Source organism: Salminus brasiliensis, chromosome 20 (genome assembly GCF_030463535.1).
Source record: "Salminus brasiliensis chromosome 20, fSalBra1.hap2, whole genome shotgun sequence".
Lineage (NCBI taxonomy): Eukaryota > Metazoa > Chordata > Actinopteri > Characiformes > Bryconidae > Salminus > Salminus brasiliensis.
In genome coordinates, this window is record NC_132897.1 from 16490744 (window position 1) to 16513683 (window position 22940).

Genomic DNA, 22940 nt, shown 5'->3' on the forward strand with positions numbered 1-22940 from the left:
ACTTCATCACTTCGTGATAACTGATCATCAGTGTTAAATAACTAATCAGCACAGTGATTTATCAGTCTACTCAGGTTTTAGTAGAGCTCAGTAACACTGAGATAAATAACTGATCAGTACAGTGATTTATCAGTCTACTCAGGTTTTAGTAGAGCTTAATAACACTGAGATAAATAACTGATGAGCACAGTGATTTATCAGTCTACTCAGGCTTTAGTAGAGCTTAATAACACTGAGATAAATAACTGATCAGCACAGTGATTTATCATTCTACTCAGGCTTTAGTAGAGCTCAATAACACTGAGATAAATAACTGATCAGTACAGTGATTTATTAGTCTACTCAGGCTTTAGTAGAGCTTAATAACACTGAGATAAATAACTGATCAGCACAGTGATTTATCATTCTACTCAGGCTTTAGTAGAGACAAGTAACACTGAGATAATAACTGATCAGCACAGTGATTATCAGTCTACTCAGGCTTTAGTAGAGCTCAATAACACTGAGATAGATAACTGATCAGCTCAGTAATTTATCAGTCTACTCATGCTTTAGTAGAGCTCAATAACACTGAGATAAATAACTGATCAGCACAGTGATTTATCAGTCTACTCAGGCTTTAGTAGAGCTTAATAACACTGAGATAAATAACTGATCAGCACAGTGATTTATCAGTCTACTCAGGCTTTAGTAGAGCTCAATAACACTGAGATAAATAACTGATCAGCACAGTGATTTATCGGTCTACTCAGGCTTTAGTAAAGCACAGTACCACTGAGATAAATAACTGATGAGCACAGTGATTTATCAGTCTACTCAGGCTTTAGTAGAGCTCAATAACACTGAGATAAATAACTGATCAGCACAGTGATTTATCGGTCTACTCAGGCTTTAGTAGAGCTCAATAACACTGAGATAAATAACTGATGAGCACAGTGAGTTATCAGTCTACTCAGGCTTTAGTAGAGCTCAGTACCACTGAGATAAATAACTGATCAGCACAGTGATTTATCAGTCTACTCATGCTTTAGCAAAGCTCAATAACACAGATAAATAACTGATCAGCACAGTGATTTATCAGTCTACTCATGCTTTAGTAGAGCTCAATAACACTGAGATAAATAACTGATGAGCACAGTGATTTATCAGTCTACTCAGGCTTTAGTAGAGCTCAGTACCACTGAGATAAATAACTGATCAGCACAGTGATTTATCAGTCTACTCAGGCTTTAGTAGAGCTTAATAACACTGAGATAAATAACTGATCAGCACAGTGATTTATCAGTCTACTCAGGCTTTAGTAGAGCTCAATAACACAGATAAATAACTGATCAGCACAGTGATTTATCAGTCTACTCATGCTTTAGTAGAGCTTAATAACACTGAGATAAATAACTGATCAGCACAGTGATTTATCATTCTACTCAGGCTTTAGTAGAGACAAGTAACACTGAGATAATAACTGATCAGCACAGTGATTATCAGTCTACTCAGGCTTTAGTAGAGCTCAATAACACTGAGATAGATAACTGATCAGCTCAGTAATTTATCAGTCTACTCATGCTTTAGTAGAGCTCAATAACACTGAGATAAATAACTGATCAGCACAGTGATTTATCAGTCTACTCAGGCTTTAGTAGAGCTCAATAACACTGAGATAAATAATTGATCAGCACAGTGATTTATCAGTCTACTCAGGCTTTAGTAGAGCTCAATAACACTGAGATAAATAACTGATCAGCACAGTGATTTATCAGTCTACTCAGGCTTTAGTAGAGCTTAATAACACTGAGATAAATAATTGATCAGCACAGTGATTTATCAGTCTACTCAGGCTTTAGTAGAGCTTAATAACACTGAGATAAATAACTGATCAGCACAGTGATTTATCAGTCTACTCATGCTTTAGTAGAGCTCAATAACACTGAGATAAATAACTGATCAGCACAGTGATTTATCGGTCTACTCAGGCTTTAGTAAAGCACAGTACCACTGAGATAAATAACTGATGAGCACAGTGATTTATCAGTCTACTCAGGCTTTAGTAGAGCTCAGTACCACTGAGATAAATAACTGATCAGCACAGTGATTTATCAGTCTACTCATGCTTTAGCAGAGCTCAATAACACAGATAAATAACTGATCAGCACAGTGATTTATCAGTCTACTCATGCTTTAGTAGAGCTCAATAACACTGAGATAAATAACTGATGAGCACAGTGATTTATCAGTCTACTCAGGCTTTAGTAGAGCTCAGTACCACTGAGATAAATAACTGATCAGCACAGTGATTTATCAGTCTACTCAGGCTTTAGTAGAGCTTAATAACACTGAGATAAATAACTGATCAGCACAGTGATTTATCAGTCTACTCATGCTTTAGTAGAGCTCAATAACACTGAGATAAATAACTGATCAGCACAGTGATTTATCGGTCTACTCAGGCTTTAGTAAAGCACAGTACCACTGAGATAAATAACTGATCAGTACAGTGATTTATCAGTCTACTCATGCTTTAGCAGAGCTCAATAACACAGATAAATAACTGATCAGCACAGTGATTTATCAGTCTACTCATGCTTTAGCAGAGCTCAATAACACTGAGATAAATAACTGATCAGCACAGTGATTTATCAGTCTACTCAGGCTTTAGTAGAGCTCAATAACACTGAGATAAATAACTGATCAGCACAGTGAGTTATCAGTCTACTCAGGCTTTAGTAGAGCTCAGTACCACTGAGATAAATAACTGATCAGCACAGTGATTTATCAGTCTACTCATGCTTTAGCAGAGCTCAATAACACAGATAAATAACTGATCAGCACAGTGATTTATCAGTCTACTCATGCTTTAGTAGAGCTCAATAACACTGAGATAAATAACTGATCAGCACAGTGATTTATCAGTCTACTCAGGCTTTAGTAGAGCTCAATAACACTGAGATAAATAACTGATCAGCACAGTGATTTATCAGTCTACTCAGGCTTTAGTAGAGCCAAGTAGTCAAGTCAAGTCAAATTTATTTGTATAGCGCTTTTTACAACTGTTGTCGTCACAAAGCAGCTTTACATAATTAGTACTTAATAAAGGACAGAGAAGAAAGAAGGAATAACATGAAGGGTCAAAGACCCCCGTGAGCAAGCCAACGGCGACAGTGGCAAGGAAAAACTCCCTCAGAGCTGGAGGAAGAAACCTTGGGAGGAACCAAGACTCACAAGGGGGACCCATCCTCCTCTGGCCAGACTATTTTAAACATTAATGATAAAAATTACCAAAGCAGATACAACAGAAATTTGATAGTGGTGATATTAATAGTGTCAGACAGGCACGAGTCCATCTAGGTTTCAGCACAGCCACCAAACAGGCAGCAGCGGCAGGCGGGTGAGCCATGGGTGGTGGCGGGTTGGGGGGGACCCGCTGGCCGGACTGGTAGGTGGCAGTTGGTTAGATGCAGGTAGAGGGGACCTCAGCGGGCAATCTTCCTGCAGGTCGGGCTGGGTGGCCATTTATGGAGTGCAGAGAATGTTGAGAATCAGCATCTGGGTATGTCTGACGAATCCGGCAGGTGTGATTATCACAGCATAATTAAAAGGAGAGAGCCAGAAGGTAACACGGACACGGGCGTACCCTGAGAACACCAGCATCTATCTGCTCCACCGTCAACAAACCTGAGTGATCGCGTATAAGCAGCACTGTAGCACTAAGTAACATTGAGATAATAACTGATCAGCACAGTGATTTATCAGTCTACTCAGGCTATAGTAGATGTTCCTAAACATTTCCATGCTACTTATGAGAAATAATAAAAAGTAGTAGAGATGTCTTTAGTCCTGATTAATTCAAAGCCAAAGTCTATACACATGGCTATATGGCAATATGAGAAAAAAAAAATTTTGTTGCAAAAAATGACTTTCTGTACAAAGACAAAGTTTACAATTTACAATTATTTACAATTTACAATTATGTCTTGCCCAAGACTCTTATTGGTGTAGCGCAGCATATGTGCATTGTGTTTTGTTATTGCTGTGAGATCTGCAACTTCTACTAAATGGTTAGCTTAGTCTAAATAGCATATCCTTGGCAATACAGCCATTTCCCCCTTTAACCTGCACAATATGTAAAAACGGCATTCCAATATATTTTTTCTGCAATATGTATTAACAAATACAGAAATATTCACCAGATGATCCAACATGTCATGATATTAGTAATGCACTCTGTGTCTTTATGCTTGCAGTAAAATAAATCATATTTAGCAGATATAATTTGCCTATAATAGATCTGCCACGGAAAATAAAAGCATGCTGTAAAAAAAAAGGTGTAGCATGACGTTTGATATAATCTGAAATTGCGCCTGAGATTGCACGTCCTGCAATGTGAATATTGCACATGCACACATTGCTTTCGGTGTGCTAACATGTTTTCCATCACTGTACAATATGAGTACGATGCTGTCTTTGTTGTTGGATAAACTTCAAATTCAAATTTAGTACATTCGTACACATTCGTAACAGAATTCAAATCACTAAGGCCATAACATCTATTAATACATCTGACAATACAAAGCAACTACAATGTGAAGTCTTTTACTATTTTTTTTATTTATTTTCTTGTCCAAAAATAATAGTTTGTGGCTCGAAGCTAAAATAAATGTAATGGAAATTTGCCTTAAGAATCCCTTGATTTTCTTTCTCTTATTAACAAGCAGTATTCTTGGAAAATACTGTATTCTTTACAAGTAATTATTTTTTTACTTGACTTCTTGTTTCACAAACATATTGTGTATATTGTGTCATTTATGTAGCATAGGTTACATGACAAAAAAAATTTGTAACAGAAAACCCAAAGCAAATGGTAAGAAAATGACTTTCTAAAGAGAATAATAAAACCTTCATATTACATATATCTACAAAATATGTTGGAGAATTGAATTTAGAAAGGTGTTTTTTTTTATTGGAAGGCTTTTGTGAGCCTCCAGGTTCTGTACATATGAAGATGAATGCACTAAGCAGTAGTGGGAAATGACATTGTTAAAGGGAGAAGAGTAGATTAAAAGGCAGACACAGCTGTTTTTTTTTTTTTGTTTGTTTTTGCTTTGGCATCAATGTGTTAAAATGCTCAGGAGAAAAGTGAATGGATCAGTGATGGAGATGACAAGGTCATCATTTTGTCAAACAATGATGTGATTCTTTATCGGTGGCTCACAGAGAAGAGGCTCAGTCTGGGTGTGAAAAGAAATCAGCATGGTTCATCATTAGAATCTGAACTGAGCTTTCATTCATGGGTGGTTCATGCAGCACATCCCACCACTGTCTGAAGTTTTGGTCTGATACAGCACAGCTGTGCTGCTGCGGGTTCTCCTTGGCCAAGCTCCAATCTGACCAGGTGCTGTGATCGCTGGCCAAAGCCCAGATAGAACTGTTAATCAAAGTGTCTCCAACTCTGCCATCCATCCTCAGAACGGAAGGAAGGGTACCACAGTCAATCTCCCCAGTGCTCTCTCTCTCTCTCTCTCTCTCTCTCTCTCTCTCTCTCTCTCTTTATCTCTCTGCTGTTCATTGTTTTGCTGTTCCTCACAGAGGTGGTTAAGGGATCTCACAAAAATTTGATGATGCAATTTTCTGATATGGCAACATGAAAGAAGCTAGTGTCATGAGGAAAGCATTCATCTTATGACTGTGGTAAGGACATTGTCAGAGGTAAGGACATGGACATTCTTCAACTTCTGGATGTGTGGATGAAAGTCCTATAGCTTAGGCCACTTTAGGGTTGTTGCAATTGATTATATTAGTTAAAATCTGGTAAATAATTTGAAAAGGAAATGTTCTTTTTTTAGCAATAAAATAAAAATAAAAAAGTTGTATTGTAAAGCTCAGATATCACCATGTCAAACTAAAAAAAGTCAACTTCTTATTACACAGTAACAGGCGAAATTTTGACACACCAAAACAATAAATTAAGATCTTATTGCAATGGGGCAGCTGTGATATCAGCAAATATTGAACCAAAAAGTCAAGATCTTATTCCATAGTAACAGCTGAAATATCACCACATATCAAACCTAATAAATGAAGATCTTACTGTACAGTAACAGCTGAAATATCACCACATATCAGACCTAATAATTGAAGATCTTACTGTACAGTAACAGCTGAAATATCACCACATATCAAACCTAATAAATGAAACATTTACTGTACAGTAACAGCTGAATTATCACCACATATCAAACCTAATAAATGAAACATTTACTGTACAGTAACAGCTGAATTATCACCACATATCAAACCTAATAAATGAAGATTTTACTGTACAGTAACAGCTGAATTATCACCACATATCAAACCTAATAATTGAAGATTTTACTGTACAGTAACAGCTGAAATATCACCACATATCAAACCTAATAAATGAAACATTTACTGTACAGTAACAGCTGAATTATCACCACATATCAAACCTAATAATTGAAACATTTACTGTACAGTAACAGCTGAATTATCACCACATATCAAACCTAATAATTGAAGATTTTACTGTACAGTAACAGCTGAATTATCACCACATATCAAACCTAATAAATGAAGATATTACTGTACAGTAACAGCTGAAATATCACCACATATCAAACCTAATAAATGAAGATCTTACTGTACAGTAACAGCTGAAATATCACCACATATCAAACCTAATAAATGAAGATTTTACTGTACAGTAACAGCTGAAATATCACCACATATCAAACCTAATAAATGAAGATCTTACTGTACAGTAACAGCTGAAATATCACCACATATCAAACCTAATAATTGAAGATTTTACTGTACAGTAACAGCTGAAATATCACCACATATCAAACCTAATAAATGAAACATTTACTGTACAGTAACAGCTGAAATATCACCACATATCAAACCTAATAAATGAAACATTTACTGTACAGTAACAGCTGAAATATCACCACATATCAAACCTAATAAATGAAGATCTTACTGTACAGTAACAGCTGAAATATCACCACATATCAAACCTAATAAATGAAACATTTACTGTACAGTAACAGCTGAAATATCACCACATATCAAACCTAATAAATGAAACATTTACTGTACAGTAACAGCTGAAATATCACCACATATCAAACCTAATAAATGAAGATTTTACTGTACAGTAACAGCTGAATTATCACCACATATCAAACCTAATAAATGAAGATCTTACTGTACAGTAACAGCTGAAATATCACCACATATCAGACCTAATAAATGAATATCTTATTGTACAGTAACAGCTGAAATATCACCACATATCAAACCTAATAATTGAAACATTTACTGTCCAGTAACAGCTGAAATATCACCACATATCAAACCTAATAAATGAAACATTTACTGTACAGTAACAGCTGAATTATCACCACATATCAAACCTAATAAATGAAGATCTTACTGTACAGTAACAGCTGAAATATCACCACATATCAGACCTAATAAATGAAGATCTTATTGTACAGTAACAGCTGAAATATCACCACATATCAAACCTAATAATTGAAGATTTTACTGTCCAGTAACAGCTGAAATATCACCACATATCAAACCTAATAAATGAAACATTTACTGTACAGTAACAGCTGAAATATCACCACATATCAAACCTAATAAATGAAGATCTTACTGTACAGTAACAGCTGAAATATCACCACATATCAAACCTAATAAATGAAGATCTTACTGTACAGTAACAGCTGAAATATCACCACATATCAAACCTAATAAATGAAGATCTTACTGTACAGTAACAGCTGAATTATCACCACATATCAAACCTAATAAATGAAACATTTACTGTACAGTAACAGCTGAAATATCACCACATATCAAACCTAATAAATGAAGATCTTACTGTACAGTAACAGCTGAATTATCACCACATATCAAACCTAATAAATGAAACATTTACTGTACAGTAACAGCTGAAATATCACCACATATCAAACCTAATAATTGAAGATTTTACTGTACAGTAACAGCTGAAATATCACCACATATCAAACCTAATAAATGAAACATTTACTGTACAGTAACAGCTGAATTATCACCACATATCAAACCTAATAATTGAAGATTTTACTGTACAGTAACAGCTGAATTATCACCACATATCAAACCTAATAAATGAAGATATTACTGTACAGTAACAGCTGAAATATCACCACATATCAAACCTAATAAATGAAGATCTTACTGTACAGTAACAGCTGAAATATCACCACATATCAAACCTAATAAATGAAGATTTTACTGTACAGTAACAGCTGAAATATCACCACATATCAAACCTAATAAATGAAGATCTTACTGTACAGTAACAGCTGAAATATCACCACATATCAAACCTAATAAATGAAACATTTACTGTACAGTAACAGCTGAAATATCACCACATATCAAACCTAATAAATGAAACATTTACTGTACAGTAACAGCTGAAATATCACCACATATCAAACCTAATAAATGAAACATTTACTGTACAGTAACAGCTGAAATATCACCACATATCAAACCTAATAAATGAAGATCTTACTGTACAGTAACAGCTGAAATATCACCACATATCAAACCTAATAAATGAAGATCTTACTGTACAGTAACAGCTGAATTATCACCACATATCAAACCTAATAAATGAAGATCTTACTGTACAGTAACAGCTGAAATATCACCACATATCAAACCTAATAAATGAAGATTTTACTGTACAGTAACAGCTGAAATATCACCACATATCAAACCTAATAAATGAAGATCTTACTGTACAGTAACAGCTGAAATATCACCACATATCAAACCTAATAATTGAAGATTTTACTGTCCAGTAACAGCTGAAATATCACCACATATCAAACCTAATAAATGAAGATTTTACTGTACAGTAACAGCTGAAATATCACCACATATCAAACCTAATAAATGAAACATTTACTGTACAGTAACAGCTGAAATATCACCACATATCAAACCTAATAAATGAAACATTTACTGTACAGTAACAGCTGAAATATCACCACATATCAAACCTAATAAATGAAACATTTACTGTACAGTAACAGCTGAATTATCACCACATATCAAACCTAATAATTGAAGATTTTACTGTACAGTAACAGCTGAAATATCACCACATATCACAAACCCGTGTATATCCATAGACTAACAGACAGATCACCACAGATGTTTTTGCACAGCTGAAATATCGTATCGAGTATCGGGCTCGTGCTCTATCGTATCGTGGCGACGCCGAGCAGCGGATCAGGCGCGCGGACGCGTGGGCAGAAAAACACGTCCATGACGTCACCTGGCTCGGTGTGACTGGGTTCGGCTGAGGTTTCCACCGCGAGTCCGGTTTTCTTTCCCCCCTGCGAGGCCGGTCCGTTTCCAGCAGCCCACTGGTCCGAGCAGCGATGTTAGTTTCACTTTAACGCCGCGCTCCCTCGCCTTTCCGAAACGCCATTGTTGGGTTCGGCAGAGTGATGAGGAGGAGGGCAGGACGATGCTTCCGGTGTGAAAGTGCTACCTTCGTGAAACCCGAGAGGAGCTCCGAGCCGCTGCTGGTGGGGTTTTTTCGCGGCAGCCTCTGTCCTTAGACGAGATGATGAAACGGTGGCGGTTCGTGTGACACACCTGGGATTGTTTCCACAGCACACGACCGAGAGAGAGAGCGAGAGAGCGAGAGAGAGAGGGAGAGAGAGCGAGAGACATAGAGAGATACCGAGAGAGAGAGAGAGCACGTCGAGCACTGGCTGGCTGGGCTTCGAGGCACGTCGTGTCTGGAAAAGGGGGAAGAGTTATTTCGGTGAAAATTAGTCAAACGGAAAAAAGGGGCCATTCCAGTGGGTTTTTATTTCATGGGGATGTGTTCAAGACAAGAGAGGATTCAAAAAGACGTCGACATCGTGATACAAAGGTGCAAGGCAGAAAAAGACTGCCTTTTCTTTGGTGAGTTTCCGGAGCCCGTATTGTTGTCAAGTGTGCTGCTGTTTGCCGCTTCGGTCCACAGACAGAGACCCGCCGTCACACCGCGGATTAGACGGACACACACACACACACACACACGGTTCCTGGGCTAGTTCTGGTCAGCCTTTGCTGAGAAAGGTTATAGCTAGAGAATAAGGACAGACAGTCTGGTCCGGGGTGGACAGTTGGCCATCATCATCATCATCATCATCTTCATCACATTGTCACGTATGTTTATTTTTCCAGATGAACTGTGCTCAGCTCGACTGCTACTACAGGCCTAGTAATACACGAGCCAGCACTGTTGCTTTCTGCTTGCTGAGGAGGTGGAGGAGGTGGTGGTGGTGGTGGTGGTGGAGCTGGAGGTGGTGGTAATATCTCCACAATAACGAGGCATTAATATGCCTGTCGTGTAATTAGCCAGTGCTTGCTCAGGTATCAAAATGGGGACCTCTCCTTTCTGAGGGAGATAAACACGCGCCGCCTGCGTGTTAGCCCAGGTAAAGCACACAGACGGACCAAGTGTATGCAGAGTGGCTGTGTAAATATTTATTAGCTATCAGTTTGCTCCCGGTATCCAGTGTCAGTGGAAATCCCTCTTGATGTTGCCATGGAGACTACACTTGTTGAGAGGGACTTCTCATTGTGGGGCTGTTCCTGTCGATGTGCTCCGGGTTCGGGTCTTGTGGATCTCTGGCCACCAGCAGGGTTTTTCCAGACAGACTTTGACGTGCATTATTAGTGTATTAGTGAATTACTGTCTATCTATCTATCTATCTATATATATATATATAAATATATGTTTATATCTATATATCTGACTGTCTGTATATCTATCTATCTATATATCTATATATATATCTATCTATCTGTCTCTCTATCTGTCTACCTATCTATCTGACTGACTGTATATCTATCTATCTGTATATCTATCTATCTATATATCTATATATATCTGTATGTCTATCTGTCTACCTGTCTATCTATCTATCTGACTGACTGACTGTCTGTATATCTATCTATCTGTCTCTCTATCTGTCTACCTATCTATCTATCTATCTGTCTGACTGACTGTATATCTATCTATCTGTATATCTATCTATCTGACTGACTGTCTGTCTGTATATCTATCTATCTGTCTCTCTATCTGTCTACCTATCTATCTATCTATCTATCTGACTGACTGTATATCTATCTATCTGTATATCTATCTGACTGACTGACTGTCTGTATATCTATCTATCTGTCTCTCTATCTGTCTACCTGTCTATCTACTTATCTGACTGACTGTATATCTATCTATCTGTCTATCTATCTATCTATCTATCTATATATATATATATATATATATATATATATATATATATATATCTGTATATCTATGTGTATCTACATGTTCTTTGGACAGCATCGATCGATATATATATATATATATATATATATATATATATATATATATATATATATATATATGTATATAATCGTATGATGAGGCAAATAGCAAAAACCACATGGTGCCACATAGCGGTGGGCAATATGATACAAGATATTTTGTTGTGAGGATATTATCGTCATAAATGTTATCATGATACACTGTATGTTTTTCTGAGCCTATCATGGAGATCATCAGTGCATAATGAATGAAAGCGTTTTTTATTTTTTCCTGTTTAACTGAATGGAGTGCAGCGAATGTTCAGTACAAATCGCTGTACTACTATGGATAGTAGTCGTTCTGTACTGTGTGATTGTGTAAATGTATTTTTTTTCTTCAAATTTGCCTGAAAATGTCTTTATGTATTGTGATATGATATTTTGACCACCTCTGGTAGCACCACATAAAACAAGGCATATACTAGAGGTGTGGTAGAAATACTATATTACGATATTTAAAGATATTTTCATAATAGAATATACTCATCATGATACATGTGATCACAGATTAAATACATCAGTAGAATAGAAACTACTATTCTCCCATCATCAACATCTGCTGCACTTCATCTACTTAAACCAGTCTAATGACACTGTTGGTAATGAAATGGGCAGTTGATCAGTTGATTCTTTAAGGCCTGACCATATTCTTGATATGCTTAGAAAAGCATATTGTGTATCATTATAACAAGATTTCTCACAGTACGATAAAATATCGCCATGTTGCCTAGCTCTACTAGAAAAACTATACTAGAAATAGACTATTTTTTCCTGCTGCTGCAGTACGAACTGCATGAGCCTCCTTGCAAGAACTGTGGAACATATTACATTGCTCAGCTTGTCAGCAAATGCATGTTTATAACTGTCAACAAGATGGAGCTCACAGTGCGATTTCTATTTATGGCTGTGGAGTAAAAGTGCATAACACTTCCCAACTGTAGGGGGAGGCCAGGAGCAAAAAATATCATACCTCGCATAATGTTGCTTTTAAGACATTTTCTCAACATAGATGCACTAGATGGACAAAAGTATTGGGGCACCTACACATAAGGCTTGCATGTAGCTGCTCAGCCATGGAAAGGTTTGGATCTCTTAGCACTCGGCGACCCCGTTCTGTAACTTTACATGGTCTGTCACTTGATTGCTAAGTTGCTGTGGTTCCTAAACACTTCCATACTTCCACTTTACATATCTAGGGAAGTAGATTCACCAACTGACCTGTTGCAGGTCCTATTACACTCCTATTCCAGGACCCTGCTGGAATCACTGAACTCTTTAGAACAACCCATTCTTTTAACAAATGTTTTTTTAATATTGAATTGAATACTGAATTCTATGATTAAGAGGTGTGTCCCAATACTTTTGTCCATATAATGTACTTATCACGATATTTTAACAAATAAGATTTATTATTCAAAATTTGCTGTACTACATTCAATTAAACAGGACTCTGTAATAACAACAGGTAGCTTTAATTAAATATTCAGGTCTGTAAGTACTTATAATATCCACAATCTGCTCAGAGACGCACAGTGTTTATCACAGTAACAGCATTCATCACAATAACAACAGCATGTCATTATTTTATGGTATTTCTGCTGTGTTGCACTATATTCAATTGACCAGGGCAATTGTTTAGGTAGTCACGTTATTTCCACCCTTATAGATGAGTACTTTAAGAGGCATTGGTTCTAGATACAACAGCCAGCCTTTACATTAGAAACCACCTGCCTGATATTGTGTAGTTACCCTCATACTGTTAAGGCATGGACTCCACAAGACCTCTGAAGGTGTCCTGTGGGATCTGGCACCAGTCCTGTAAATTATAAGTGGCGCCACCATAGATGACATCATTGAGTCCTGGGCACCCTTAACCCTGACTGCGGTTCACCAGTTGTCCTTCCTTGGGTAGGTATGGACCTCTGCATACCAGGAACACCAACAAGATCTGGCCTGGCCGGGTTTTGGAGATGCTCTCACCCAGACCCTTGCCAAAGTGGGCCAGATCCTTATGCTCGCCAATTTGTCCTGGTTCCAACACATCACAAACTCCCTGTTCACTGTATATTTCACATCGGTACAGATGCCATTTTTCAGTACTGTATAGAACAGTGCACAGATATACTGTGATCACATTGCCGTCCTGCACCAGTCTTGCTGCTTGTAACGTTCCATTATTTGTATTGTAATGCCACCATCCATTTTCTGAATTTCTGTCAGTCTGTTTTGCGGACAGTATGTGTTGGACAATATTCGCTACACAAATAACTGTGTCTGACTTCCTGTTTGTTTTTGTTTTTTTCAGATTTCCGATTCACCGACGCCACCTTCACGTTCACCTATTCAAAAGGCTCCAAAAGGTAACCCTAACAACAGTGGCAGCAGACAGTTGTCCCTGGTGTGGAAATCACATGGTCAGAGGAAAGTGCTGACCACATGATTTCTCTCGAAATGCAGCTGCCATCGTGCCACGCTGCAGCTGACATACACACGCTGTCTGTGGGTGTGCATGTGCCTCTCTGTTCCTATGTGTCCGTGCGAGCATGGCTTCATGCATGTGGTGTATGCGGCAAGTTGGGCGCAGTCTAGTCAAGTGATTGTTATGGTTCAGCTCTGCCATCTGCACTTGAAATCCACTTATTTACCATATTAGGTGGTGAAGGAAAGCTGGAAGATTTAGGCATAATGCGTAATGCTTTATATGTCCGAATTTAAACACATCAGAAACAATAAGTTATCAGCATTTCTGTCCATTGTCTGCCACTGAAATTCTAAGTCTGATCTGCATGCTGCTAAAACTATGTTGCCAAAATACAGCGGTAATGATGAATGTGATTTCAGTTCAGCAGGACATAGAAAGACTATTCATTACTTTGGTGCATACATCAACAAATGATCATAGTGCAGCCAGTACGCGCCGACAGATAGGGCAGGTTAGTGCTGCTTACTTTTTTCCCTCAGGCTGCTAAATACAAAATATTGTGATATTTGATTATTCATGTTAATTTAGTCGACGAATAATTGATTTATCTGCTTAAATGTAGCCTGATAATATGAAGATTACAAACTGAGGTGACATTCCACAGCTAAGTTACCAGTTACCAAAAGCCATTTTAAAGGGTTCTTTAATAAAAGGAATGGTTCTCGATAGCACATCTTCAAATCTTCAAGCTTTTCTTTAAATGATTCTACCTGGTGCCGAAAGAGTGATAAGCACTTTCTAAAAAAAATAAGCAATAAGATTAATATGTTGATAAAGCTCTTTAGGCTGCAGCCATTTTTAATTGGTGTATGATAGATAATACATAAGTTTGATTTATGTCTTTTATTTCAATACATGAGCTCTGTGTTGACTGGATGAGCTGCAAACAGCGTGAGAGGTACTTCAGAAACTCATATAGCTTAGTATTCCCTAATATTCCCATAACTAGTGTAAGTGGTGAGCCTTAGTGGTTTGTTGTCATACAAATAAAAGGTGGTGTAATTAGCTGTTAGGCTGTCCTTTAGCCCAACTGCTCACTGCCAGAGGCCTTGTTAGCCAAAGCCCAACTACCTACAATTATCTCATGTCATTTCAAAAAGTAAATGGCAAAAATGCCCCCCTGTCTTTTTTTGAGCTAGTGAAGTGTCGGACTGGAAATATGGAGAAGTGGGAGGAGGAACATGCCTTAATATGGTGTTCATTTTCATGTCTACGACAAGTCTGCGCTAACCTCCATCACCCCGTCACCCCCCCTGCCATGTATCATCCCTGGCTCCACATATCAGAGGGGGAACTGGTGTTCTCCAACTCCAACCCCAAAGTTCCAGGTTTACAGTCTTCTCCTAAATCATCACCAAAGGTCTAAACTAGCAAACGTCCATCTGGTGTTACGTGCAAAGAAAATGAACTGCATGCAAATACAAGGCACCAGGAACAGATTGTAAAGAGCTTGGAAACAAGAACGAAAATAAGGTCTGACTCAGACTCAGCATTACATTGTTGTCTTGGACATATCCAAGTGAATGGCATTGAGGGGTCATGAACCATTATTTCTTGAAAAAGCACCTCTCGTTCTTAGAGGCATCCAGGAAACGACCAAGGATTGGACTGCAGCCAGGTGGTTTCAGCCCCTCTTTGTATTTTATTGTCTACATTTTGGTGAACAAGAGGATTATAGTTTCTCTTCCGTGTGATAGGATCTTTGTGTTGGGCCAGAGCTCTGAACAAAAGTGCCATACGGTTAATCTAGATCACAGTGTATCTGTTTCACACTAGCCTGTATGTAAAAGGATGTTGCGTCTTGAGGTTTATGGTGTGGAGACATTTCCGCTCAGAAGAACATGTGCTTTGTAGTTTTTCACATAATCGAATTGTTGTGGGTGTACCTTTTCTCCAGCGGCCTGCGGTCCATGTTAACACTCTGCCTTCAGTCCAGTGACGTTACAGCACTTTCCTGCTAAATCCCATAACTATGAACACATTTGTATTTTGTTTTTAGCCAAAATTCTGGTCGCAATTGGTGGCCAGTAGCCATGACAACCAGCGCAGTCAGTTTGGATGCTCTGTTAAAATTATGTGGGTTTGCTTGAGGGGCATTTGGATGAACTTGAAGGCTTCCTAAGCCACCGTGCACAAATGAGCTGTGTTCTAGTACTTCCATCCCCATAGTCATGCAAATTCCTCGATAAATATGCTAATTAAAATAGGGGTGTCCAGGAATGCACTTTTCGCTCACTGGAGCAGCACCAGTGCGATAAGAAGGTCTTGAGAAAAAGATTTATGAATGCGGAGTGGGGGGCTCCTATATTTCAATTAATTCTCTTTTAATTAGGGCAGCCCCTGGGCCTTGGCGGCATCCTCTCCAGGCCTGCTGAATGATGGCCTTATTCAGAATAAAGCTTGAATTACTGCCAGCGGTTATGGTGGTGGTGTGTACGGTGGACACACCGTAGTTGTTTCAGTTCAGTTGTTGTATGACTGTACATCAGCTTTGATTAATATCAATGTGATCGTATTGCTTTGTAAATTCAATATAATATATTACATGCTGTACTTTAATATGAAACCCATGCCTTACGCTAACTGTTGATGGCAATGCTACATTTTAAAAAGGTAATAATATCATTCTGTAGACATACAGATAAAATATGTAATGTTAATTAATGGAATTTTGTGCAAACAGACAGCAAGAAACTCATATAACTCATTAATTTCGTAGTTAGTATTTTATAGTTAGCTTGTCGTCTGCAAAGACAGAAGGTACTGGGGTAGGAGAATACAGTATTTCTGATACTACAGTAAGTAAAGTACTTAGCAGACAACATTAACCAGGCAAGTGAGCAAGGAGCTACATTGAGGATACTGCTGGTAAGGGTGCATCAGATGATACGCAAGGGAGTGGGCACATCTACATTAACCAGATGTATTAACCATTAATATCACAGTGTGCTTTCCCTCCCCTTCCCACCTTCCCACCAGTCAGCAGCTGCTCGCAGAGGCTCACATACAACTCTTTACCTCTGCGTCTTCCTCCATCAGTGTTTTCTTTTCCTTGTCAGTACAGGTGCAGATGTAGTGTTGTAGGAAGCAAGTTCTGATCCTTAGTTAACTGCAGACCAATGTTCAACCTGTTCAACCTAATGTTTGTTTTTAATCAAATCAAATCTGGTAAAATCCTAATAGATCCTGTAGTATTTAAAAATGTATCGCCAAATAAAAAATGGTATGGTATGGCGTGAGGGCTCAGTGGTCTATTGCACTGCCACTATGCTCTAGGGGTTGTGAGGTTAAATCCCAAGCCAATGACGCTTTGCCATCAGCGACCAGAGTCTGAGAGAGCACAATTGGCCTTGCTCTCTCCGGGTGCATAGATGGTGCTTTCTCCAATCTTATTAAAGCAATGTTGGCCGGTACTGGTGTGGCAAAGCTGGGGACTTTCCTTAGAGCACATCGGCTACCCGACAATGCCACAAATCGATGGCAGTGCGAAAAGAGGTGGTGACAAATAAGTCCTACACTATATTCTCCCATGTGCATTTCAGAGGAACTCACTAATTGATGATGTCAAATCACCAATTATAAATAAAGGGAAAGCAACAAACCTGGAGGAACCAGTCTGCTAAATGTGCCTTTAAACGAGTTAAAAACACCCCCAAGACCATTCACTTGACTTTGTGCTTTCAGATATGTGGCTTTAACCTTTAAACATGCATGATTGGAGCCTCATTTAGCTGGAACACTGTTTGTACTATGGTGTTTACGTATCTGAGCATAGCTAGCTGGCTACAGGTCTAAACACAAAATAATCTGTTGGACGGTAGGATGAAATACATGAAAACCGCCCAACCCTATTAGCATTAGCTAAAAGTCACAAAAGGTCCTGTCTTACTATGTTCCTCTGGTATTCATTAAACTGTGATGAGCAGTGCTTACTGGATGGGTGGCATGTCCGTGTACAGATGTAAACTAGGAGTCTGGGTCACGTCTTACCCACGTGTTTTAAACAGTAATCACAAGCGTTTCCTTCCTCACCATTACGAAACCTGAAACAAAGAGTTATATATACCAAAATGAACCGAAAAGTACAGTAAAATCAAATAGCTTTCACACACACTTTCTCGGACCCCACCAGGCTTGCTTGAAATGAACTCCACGCCATTCTTTTCAGGACAGCTGAGCTTTTACACTCGGTCACATACATACATAACTCTCAGGGCAAACAGACTAGGCCGAATACCGCAGTAATACTTTGAGAACGTAAAAAAGTGGATACCTCCCCACCTTACCCAGCGTAATATTTACATATATAACTTCTAGAGGCATCGGTTTTCATTTTCTTCACTAGCTGCACAGATCAAATGGGAGAAGGGACATATTTAAATATCTCATAGATCAATTACAGGACTCTACCAAATAAATATTATAAAAATAATAATAACAATGCAAAGATATGCCATATGTGCATAGACCTGGCATCCCTGGTAATTTTTTCAATTATAGCTTTAAATAGACATTCAGGATTACGATGTTTTACTGTTAAACACACAGCTGTGTAAATTACTGCAGAAGGCTAATCTGCTTTGTAACGGAATGACATAACCGCCAGATAACTCGATGACATGTTGGCTACATAGATAGTGGCAACTCAGGGTCATATTTAATTTACACTGCCATTAAAAAAAACACTAGAGAAAAGTTATATTATATAATTAATTAATATACAGAAAGTCTAGTGTTTTTTGTTGGCAAAAAATATTCTACAATGTTAATTACAATTGAATTGCTTATTTAAAAATACCTTCTTATGCATGCATTTCTGTATTGTATGAATTCATATTGAATATAACATTAAAATGGATTAATATGAAAACTGATGCTAGACTTGTGAATAGTAACGTAAGTGTTAAATCTTTCAGCTATATTTTTTATTAATATATATTTTGTATTTTAATTGAATAGAAACAGTATGAGATAGTCAATATAGTAGTCATTAATATTAAATTTAGCTAACAACTTTTTGTATAATTAATTTATTTTTAATTTATATTTATTATAATAAAAAAATTAAAAAAAAAAACAATATATATATATATATATATATATATATATATATATATAATTTTTTTACAATTATTTTTATTGTAGTTCCAAAGAAGATTAGATTAATAAAAGACGGAAAACTGACCCACACTCACTGCTTTGTTCCGGCAAAAGAACTGTTTACTTTGTCTTAACTGGAACTCGAACAGCCACATCTCACTACAGTTGGGCTAGTTTTGGCAGGAAACCGAAATGCTGTACAAACAGTTCTCACACCAGGTTGCATTTGAGCCACATGTGGTCCACAAGTTAAATGCCATAGCAAACCTATAATGTGCCCTGCTTTTTGTAGTTTTGGCCGCACAGTACACTTGCCATTGCCATAACTTACCTGTAAGTGCCTTAACTGTCCCTCATTTGGCCCAGAATCATCTGCTATCTGAGTAATGTGTATAGGAATTTCACATTTATAAGATTTAAAGGTTTGAATTTGAAAAAAAGCTTTAGGTAGCTACAGTAAATGCCTTTCCACTCTTGTGAAATCACAATCCCTCATATACCGCCTTGTGATGCAGTAAGATTGTTTTTCTAAGATGCACTAGAAGCCTTTTAAAAGCCTTCAGGAATTTGTGTTTGTGTAATAAAACTGTTGGAAAACAGATGCCCTTAAAAACAGAGTGTGGCTTTAAAACGGCTTGAATTAGAGGCTTGCCGTCATCTGTTTGAACTAGGTCTGCAAATGTCACACTTGTTTCGGAGAAGAGGTGCCATGCATCACAATCAGGAAGCTGACGGAGTGTTGTCTATGAAAGTTTGTCAGTGTGTGTGAGCGTGTGAGGGGAAGTAATGAATTTCCTGTATTTTTTTGTTAGTGTTTTTGAGTCGCTGCTCAGCTGCATCTGTTAACTGCCGATCAGGGGAACACACTGTGCATGTCGGTGACGTAGATGTAAATAATTCAGCGTTTCAAACTTCAGCTCGCTGTTCACTGCAAACAAGCGAAAGCACTGTTTTCAAGCACAGCAGAAAGTGTAGTGTTTAGAGTTTAGAGCACTGAGGAGCTTGATTGGAGGAACAGTGACTTAATTTGGTCATAACAAATAAGGCCAGTTTAAATATAAGTTTTTGAAGTAGGGCTGGGTAGAGTAGAGCTGGGCGATATTGACAAAAAAATATTACGATATTTAAAGCCATTTTGTTTTACGATATACGATTTCTATTGCAATATTTTTACATATAGACAAAATGCACCAACAGCATTTAACAACTGCTATCCAAATACTCTCCCATAGTGAGTACCGTAATTTTACTCAAAATCTGCTGCACTCAAAATATGCCCTTTAATGAAATACGACTGATTACACTCTTGGTAATGAAATGTGCAGTTAATCAGTGCTCTAAAAGAACTGCTTATATCCACCGTATGCTCATAAAAGCATATTGTGTACCATGATAACAGAATTTGCCATAAATGCCATATATAAAATGTCACAGTACTTTTTTGTAAAAAAAAAAAAAAAAAGAAAAAGAATTTTTACTTATATATGATACGCGACAATATTTATTTTTCCTCAAATCTGACTAATTGATAAGGGCTAATTACACTCTTTTTGTAATGATACATATAGTTGATGTCCACTAAGACAGTAAGGTTCCAGAGACGAGAGGTTGCTAAAAGCATCACAAGTGCAACAAATCTGGGCTATCTGCTAAGAAATGCTGTTACTCTCAAACAAACCATCATATTATTAATGTTTCTTCTAGCTGTATCTCCACTATCCAAACTCTTTGTTATCTATAGTGAAGTGTTCCAGTGCTTTGTTGATCTAGACCTTCACACAGATGATGTGTGGGGGTTCTACTTTTCTGAGTCACAGCAAGTAGGCTTACCAAATGTTGATAATGTTAGTGTTGCCACTACTGTTGGTGTACAGTACTATTTTCTAAACATTTACACAGATGAGCCGAAACATTATGAAGCTAATAAAGAAAATAATGTTGGTCATTTCCTAAGAACGGCACATGTCAAGGTTTGGGATGTATGTGAAACTAACTAAACAGTTAATTAGTTGGTTAGACAACTTAGTCAAGCTTGTGAGGTGATCCTGATAAGTTGTGGTGGGTAACTACCGACAATCCTATGAAAAGAGGGACAAATCCAAAACTGGCCACAGGATGTTGGTTAGGTGCCCAATGCATGTCAGTGTGTGAGGTGATCGGGAAGGTGGAAGGGACAAGTCTCAGAAATGTTTAATGATGGTTACGGGAGAAATACCTCAAAACACAAGTGCATCGAGTAGATGCAGACCAGTCGGGAGTGCCCATGCTAACCCGGTCCACGGTCATGAGTGCTCTCTTATATTTCACTTGGAAGGCTGGGTCCACAGGCACTGTTTATCTGTGTAATCTCCACAGTAGACTCACCTCATATGTTTACTATAGGTTTTCTAGACGTGCAATATGGCAAAACAGACATTTTTCACAGTACACAATATGTAAAGCTTTCAATTAGGTCCCATACCTTAAGTCAGTTTGCACTTTGCATAATGAACTATTTTTTCAAAACCTGAGTAATTAAATATGCTATGAATCGTATCCAGTAAACACACATCTTCTGTGTCTCTTAATGAGCTTTAAGCAAGAAAATCATTTTCTTTGGTGGTTTTGGAAATATTGGTTTTTAAAATGAATGAATCAGTGGCCTGAGTGTTGCTCAAGATCTAAATGTAGTTACTTCCCATTTTAAAAGACAGCTTCTCTGAGTTAGCAGATAAAGATCAGATCAGATGTCACATGGTCAGTAGCTGTGGCTACCTTGGCACAGTATTGTTCGGGCTCAGGACTTTTATTCTGAAATTTCGAAGTTTGAGTCAGAGCAGGCTGTTCTTTATGATATGTGTATCATGTCATGTCTTACTCTAATCCTGAGTTATGAAGCCTAATTATCCAGTACCCGATCCAGTGCCTGTAGTTACTGAATAATAGGCCTTATTGTGTAATAAGCCTTGGAGTTTCAAGGGGTGAACCCATTCATGCAGTGAACACACTCATACACATGAGTGAGCACATACATGCAGTGAGAGTGGCTACTTATCGAACCCGGGTATCGAACCCACAACCCTCTCATTAATAGCACAGTGCTCCAACCACTGAGCCACCACCGCCTTGTACGAATCATACGTCAGAATCACATACATGCCTCAAATTCAGCCTAAATTCTATCTGTACTTTTTCTGCATTTTATCGGGAAGTCGTAGACCGACCAAAACCACCTAAGCAAGTTTATCTTACATGACAACTCGGCATGGTTTGAGATAAGTGTGTTACTGAACTGATCATTTAGCAGCTTGCACAATACGAACTGGTGCTAAGCTTGGCTGGTTCAGTGACTTGCTACAAACATTTGCTGTTATATTTTTTTTAAAATAATTTCTCATGGATTTTTAACAATAAGAATCTGGGAAAATGCAGAACAAGAAAAAATAGATTCATTGAGTTGTTAAGGAAACAATGCAGTCATTTTCCCTTTAGCCAGTGTGACTCGGAGTCATAAGCTGAGTAACAGCCCGTTCTGCTTAAAAAAGGTTCAGTAAACAGCCCAAAGACTTCACCAAGTACTGTGGATACAGAGCAACTAAGATTGTACCTGGTGATGGTTATTCTGGTAAGTTATTCTGGTAACAGCCCCCCACCCCCCTCCCCCAAGGACAGTAAAGCTCATCTCATTTACCGCTGATTTCAAAAACACACATGCAAACCATTGCGGATGACGCAGCTGTTGAGCTGTGCTTGCTGAGCTGCCTGCTCAGTGCTGCAGGTGCAGAAACTGTGCTGTATACATCTGCCATAACATAAAACAGGTCAAGTGAATAACATTGATTTTCTCCTAACAATGGCACCTGTCAATAGGTGGTATAGAATTATTATTATTATATACATATTAGTTACTCTGATTCTAAGTTAAGAA

The 22940-nt window shown here is 37.9% G+C and overlaps 1 protein-coding gene across 2 annotated transcripts in view; it reads left to right on the plus strand.

Annotated features, from left to right (window-relative positions):
• The first annotated feature begins 9346 nt into the window (after positions 1-9346).
• Positions 9347-22940, plus strand: part of parp8 (poly (ADP-ribose) polymerase family, member 8) — a 56050-nt gene continuing 42456 nt past the window's right edge. Inside the window, exons 1-2 of one of the 2 annotated variants that reach the window (XM_072664360.1) lie at positions 9347-10002; positions 13757-13811. In XM_072664360.1, coding sequence (XP_072520461.1) covers positions 9912-10002; positions 13757-13811 — 146 coding nt within the window. In that variant the 5' untranslated portion in view covers positions 9347-9911. The remainder of the gene's footprint in view (positions 10003-13756; positions 13812-22940) is intronic. The other variant, XM_072664361.1, reaches the window with a different exon arrangement.